The sequence below is a fragment of the Lepidochelys olivacea genome (assembly GCF_965140295.1).
Source record: "Lepidochelys olivacea isolate rLepOli2 genome assembly, chromosome: 4".
Lineage (NCBI taxonomy): Eukaryota > Metazoa > Chordata > Testudines > Cheloniidae > Lepidochelys > Lepidochelys olivacea.
The window spans coordinates 8,508,205-8,514,204 of record NC_140414.1 but is presented as its reverse complement, the minus strand read 5'-3'; the positions used below and the strand labels follow the sequence as shown (position 1 = coordinate 8,514,204).

Genomic DNA, 6,000 nt, shown 5'->3' with positions numbered 1-6,000 from the left:
AACTAGGGGTGCGGGGGGGGGTGCGGTAGCACCCCTGGTTTGAAGTCCTTTCGATCACACACAGGGTTTATAATTTGGTTCAAGGGCTCTCAGCACCCCCAGGATCCCCATTGTTCCGGCGCCCCTGTCCATGGTGTCACTAGAGCACAGTTCACGCCCGGGGAAACAGAGTCAAGTTTTAAGCAGCGGCTGGGGCTGGGGACGGGGTTTGCTCGGGGAACGTGGACCTGACTGAAAGCTGCTTTGGGCATTGCCCTTGGGTGTGACAGGGAGTGAGAATGAAGAAAACACCCCCGGGGCCCCCTTGTAAAATACACGACAGCCCTTCACAGCGGGATTGCTGCAGCACCCCGCAGCGGTTCCGGCTCGCAGCTGGCCGCTCGGGGTCGGCGGCCGGGTGGCGAGAGGAGGAAGGCGAAGGGCGCGCTGCAGGCGGGGGAGGAGGTGGGGACGCTGGCGGGGACCCGGGGCCGGACGGAGCGAGCAGCCGGCGGGGGAGGTGGGGCGAAGGCGGGCGCGGGGCGGGCCCGGCGGAGGTACAGCCCCTTCCCGCTCGGCTCCGGCCGGGGAACGCGCAGCCCGGCGCTACGCCCAGGCGTCTGGCGGGGAGTCCCGCCCTGCCCGGGGCAGAGCCGCGATGGGCAGCAGCCTGCGGCGGGCAGGGCTGGCGGGCGCGGTCCTGGCGCTCGGCGCGGGCGGGGCCTACGCCGCCTGGCGCTACCTGGCCCGGGACCCCGGGGGCCGAGCGCTGCCGCCGGAGCCGCCGCTGGAGCCGCGGGCGGGCGGAGAGCAGGTACGGGGCAGGGAGCCGGGCGCGGGGTTCCGCCGGGCTGCGAGCTCTGCGGGGGCCCGGGCGCCCCCTCGGGCGGCTGCTCCGTGGCCGGGCAGGGCCGTACGGACGTAGGGGTCCCGCTCGGAGGTCACCGGCCGGAGCCGCGGGACCTGCCCTTCTTCCCGGCCCCCGGGGTACCGGCCGGGGCGTGTGGGGCAAGAGCTCGTTCCTGGGCCGCGCGGAGCGGGGGAGTGTGGCCAGGCCTCCCTGCAATCCCGGGCACAGGCGAGCGGAGCCAGCCAGGCCAGGAGATCTGCCTGCCCCCGGGCTATCGAGGCCGAGGCAGGATAAGCCCGAGCGGCCTTGGGGGAAATCTTGTTAGTGCCGAGTGGCAGGACGGCTCAGAATAGGAGGTGCCTGGAGCGCCTCTCCCGCGGGGGCTGGCTCGCCCTGCCCGGCCCAGGGGCGGCCTGGGGCCAGGCGCAGCAAAGGGCGTGCTGCCGCTGGTGACTTCAGCGGGCTCGCTCCGCGTCGGGACAGTCTTCGCTTGGCTCTCGCTGGGACAGCTCGTGTGTCCCCTTTGTACTGGATTGAGGAGCTGCCCTGCTGTAATGGACGGGCAACAGATTAAACTTTTATTTTAGTAACTAAGCCACAGGGGCTTTATCTATGTAAGACCCACCGTTCACAGCTTCAGAACTAATCAAATGCAAATCCTTCCGTGCCAAGGTGGCTGCAAGTTCACTCTTATGCTCCTGTTAAACCATAAAAAGAAAAGGAGGACTTGTGGCACCTTAGAGACTAACAAATTTATTAGAGCATAAGCTTTCTGAGCTACAGCTCACTTCCTCAGATGCTGTAGCTCAGGACAGCTTATGCTCTAATAAATTTGTTAGTCTCTAAGGTGCCACAAGTCCTCCTTTTCTTTTTGTGAATACAGACTTAACACAGCTGGTACTTTGAAACCTGTTAAACCATAGACACTTCTGCTGCTCTCTTGATTTCTGGTACAGGAGCAAACTCTTCACACAGAAATGCAGACTGGGAGTGTCAGAGAGGCCTATGTGATTTAGGCATATAGTTCCTATTGACCACTGGGGACCGGTGTGTGCCTGACTCCCCTGGCTGCTTTTGAAAATCTCACCCATAAGCAATATGCTGTCTCCATCCTGTATCTACTTATTTCTTCCAGGGTAACCCAGCTTTGCCTGTCTAGGAAGAGGCAGGGCTGACTTTCACAGAGAGCAGGAGAGCATTCTTCAGAGGTTAAGGATTAGCATGGTTTGAATCTGACAGGTTAATCTCAGGCTCTTGTTCCCACCTGCCCACAATGATGTTTGAAAAGCCTTAAAAAAAATAAAGAAGGTTATTGGGCCCAGTTTATCACTGGCATAAAATCGCACAACCCCGCTGAAGTCAGTGGAGTTGAACTTTGCTTTCCCCAGCAGTGGATGGGGGCTAGGAAATGGAAAAGCCCATCATTGTAAAGTTCACATTTGTGGGATCTACTCTTTCTTTCTTTTCTGAATGTCCTCCCCTCTCTCCCCCCTCCCCCCCCCCGATCAAATCCTGCACTTAGTAAACACTAGAGTAATTTCGGACAACAGGATCTGTAAGTGCAGACCCATGTGGTCATGTAAAGCCAGGGAAGGCCTGATCCAAGTCCACTGGGAAGACTCCATGTGCTTCTGTGGGTTCATGTTAGTGGAGCACTTGGTGGTCTCGGGGCAGAGACAGCTCTTGAGTTAACTGGCCACTGTGATTTTTCAGTTAGACTTGTAAGTGTGACTTACATGTAGAAAAAGCATTGGGCTTTGTTCTTCTTTGGTGCGTTAGGATTTCATAATCCTACTGCTTCACTAGATCGCCAAAGAGGCTTTCAGGGCAGACAGTTCTTGAACTTCTCATTTAAAGAAAAAATTCCTGCCTTCCTTATATATCATAATGTAACCATAGAGAGCACAACCCACTGCACTCAATTTTCAGACCCAGCTCCACTCTACAGTGTTTGGCGGGCTAAAATCCATGTCACAGAAGCTTCATTCACAAATTAGTGGAACTGAGAGTTTCTGCTCAGCTGAGACCCAGGCTCACAGGAGAGGCTTTATAGATGTGTTTCGGCACTCATGCCTGGAGAGGGAAGTGGCTCCAGCTCAGGTGTGAAGTCAGGGGAAGGGAAGAGTGGAGGCACATGCCCAGCATCTGGATAGAAAGGGGACTTAAATTCTCATGGCTAGTCTCCTTACATTAGACACTAAAACAATCTAAATAAATACATACACGCATGAGAACGGCCACACTAATTCAAACCAATGGTCCATCTAGCCCAGTATCCTGTCTTCCAACAGTGGCCAATGCCAGCTGCCCTAGAGAGAATTAACAGAACAGGACAATGGTCAAGTGATCCATCCCTTGTCGTTCAGTCCTAGCTTCTGGCAGTCAGAGGTTTAGGGACACCCACAGCATGGGGTTGCGTCCCTGACCATTTTGGCTAATATAGGCCTGTCTTCCATGAATGTATCTAATTCTTTTTAGAACCAACCCAGTTACACTTTTGGCCTCCACAACACCCCCTGGTCTGCTTTGTTATGTGAAATACTTCCTTTTGTTTATTTTAAACCTGCTGCCTATTAACTTTGTTGGTGGACCCCTGGTTCTTGTGTTATGTGAAAGTAAATAATACGTCCTTATTCACTTTCTCCATACTATACATGCTTTTCTAGAGCTCTGTCATATCCCCGCTAATTCTCTCTCTTTTAAACTGAAAAGTCCCAGTCTTTTCAATCTCTCCTTGTATGGAAGCTGTTCCATCCCTCTAAATATTTTTGTAGCCCTTCTCTGTACCTTTGCAGATGATGATATAACTTTTTTTGCGATGGGGTGACCAGAACTGCACACAGTATCCAAAGTGTGGGCGTCCCGTGGATTTATATCATGGCATTATGATATTTACTGTCTTATTTTCTATCCCTTTCCTAATGGTTCTCAACATTGTTAGCTTTTTGACTGCTGCTGCACACTGAGTGGATGTTTTCAGAAAACTATACACAGTGACTCCAAGTTCTCTTTCTTGAGTGGTAACAGCTAATTTACACCCCATCATTGTGTATAGTTGGAATTATGTTTTCCAATGTGCATTTACATTGCATTTATCAACACTGAATTTAATTTGTCATTTTGTTGCCCAGTCACCCAGTTTTGTGAGATTCCTTTGTAACTCTTCGCAGTCTGCTTTGGACTTAACTATCTTGAGAAATTTTCTATCATCTGCAAACTTTGCCACCTCACTGTTCACTCCTTTTGCCAGATTATCAATGAATATGTTGAACAGCACGCGTCCCATTACAGGTCCCTGGGGGACCCCTCTATTTACCTCTCTCCACTGTGAAAACTGACCATTTATTCCTGCCTTCAATTTCCTATCTTTTAACCAGTTACTGATCCATGAGAATCTTCTCTTATCCCATGCTGCCCACTTTACTTAAGAGCCTTTTGTGAGGGACCTTGTCAAAGGCTTTGTGAAAGTCAAAGTACACTATATCCACTTTGTCACACCTCACCAAACAAGTACATGGATTTCCCTTTACAAAAGCTGTGTTGATTTGTCCCAACATACCTTGTTCATCTGATGATTCTGTTCGTACTGTAGTTCAACCAGTTTGCCTGGTACTGAACTCAGGCTTACTGGCCTGTAATTGCCAAGATCACCTCTGGAACCCTTTTTAAAAATCAGTGTTGCATTAGCTACCCTCCAGTCGTCTGGTACAGAGGCTGATTTAAGTGATAGGTTGCATGTCCCTGTTGGTAGTGCTGAAATTTCACATTTGAGTTCCTTCAGAACGCTTGTGTGATACCATCTGGTCCTGGTGACTTATTACTGTTTAATTTATCAGTTTGTTCCAAAACCTCCTCTATCGACCCCTCAGTCTGGGGCAGTTCCTCAGGTTTGTCACCTACAAAGAACTGTGGGGATCTCCCTCACATCCTCTGCAGTGAAGACTGATGCAAGGGATTCATTCACATTTCTGTGCAACGGCCTTTTCTTTCTTGAGTGCTCCTTTAGCATCTCGTTGGCCCACTGATTGTTTGGCAGGCCTCCCAAAACACACCCCAAATAAAACTCCTTCTTCATTTATGAACTGCCTGTGCCTCTGCCTGTTGATTGCACTGACTGCTGAAACTGACCATAGTCCAAGAGAGCACTTGTTACATTTTCAGGGGATTACCTGTAACCCTAGAGCCACAGCTTTGGCTCACCCTGACATCCAAGGTGCAATTCTAACTTCTCTTAAACCAGAGGAATTCCAGAGGAGTCAATAGGTTTTTGGTTTTGTGTTTTGTTTTTTAAGTCATTGGTGTTAATCAAGTCTTACACTTGTGTAATAGAGATCAAAACTGGCCCACTAACAGTCATGGAGACACTGCTGGTTTCATGTTGTGCGTGAACTGAATATGTTCATATGGATTCCATCGCGGTGGATCTGTGTGTTGTGCAGAAGGTAAACGCAATAATTCAGATAGGCACTCTGGCAATTGCAGGGGAAAGAAAGGAAGAGCTGCTGATTAAAGGGAGCTCCACGGGGGTAATGATGGGCTGGCTTGAATAGAGGGGCCTGACACTCAGCCTTGAAGGCTGAAATATTCCAAAAGGTGACCCCGAGCCCAGCACATTTCAGGGGGAGGCTGAGGATAACTAGAGCTTCCCTTTGCAAGATAGAAATTGTTTCTCCCCCCAAATACAAGGGTCTGGTGGCATCGCCACTAGCCCAGGACATCATGTGAACCTGCTCAAAGCGTCTCTGCCTGCTTAGGAATGAAAGGATGGACTGATGATACAGTGACATCTGCTGCAGCCCATGTGCTGTCACTGCTGGGGAGCTGGTTTGCTGTCGTGTGTAGTTAGCTGGCCGGGGGCTAGTGAACCGATCAGCCATTTGATGAAAACCATTCTGGGAACATAGATCATGAAGAAATTTCTCCACCCACAAGACTAACACATGCAGAGCTGAGATGCAATGAAATGAGCAAGGAGCTCCTGTCTTTGGATGGTGATAGAGAGCAACCAGAAATACAAAGTGAGGAGTGGAGATGAGACTGTAGAAGCGGGGGAAGGATTCATTGCTGTGTCTTGTGGCCTGAGGCACTCTTCCATCTACACTCTGCCATGTTATGAAACTGTATGCGCCAAAGCTGCAGAGCCTGTAAGTGACTGGCTGACTGGCCCCCGT

The 6,000-nt window shown here is 51.0% G+C and overlaps 1 protein-coding gene across 1 annotated transcript in view; it reads left to right on the top strand.

Moving 5' to 3' along the window:
• The first annotated feature begins 541 nt into the window (after positions 1 to 541).
• The window catches only part of ARL9 (ARF like GTPase 9), a 34,553-nt gene continuing 29,094 nt past the window's right edge, over positions 542 to 6,000 (top strand). Inside the window, exon 1 of the mRNA XM_084626608.1 lies at positions 542 to 793. Coding sequence (XP_084482734.1) covers positions 638 to 793 — 156 coding nt within the window. The 5' untranslated portion in view covers positions 542 to 637. The remainder of the gene's footprint in view (positions 794 to 6,000) is intronic.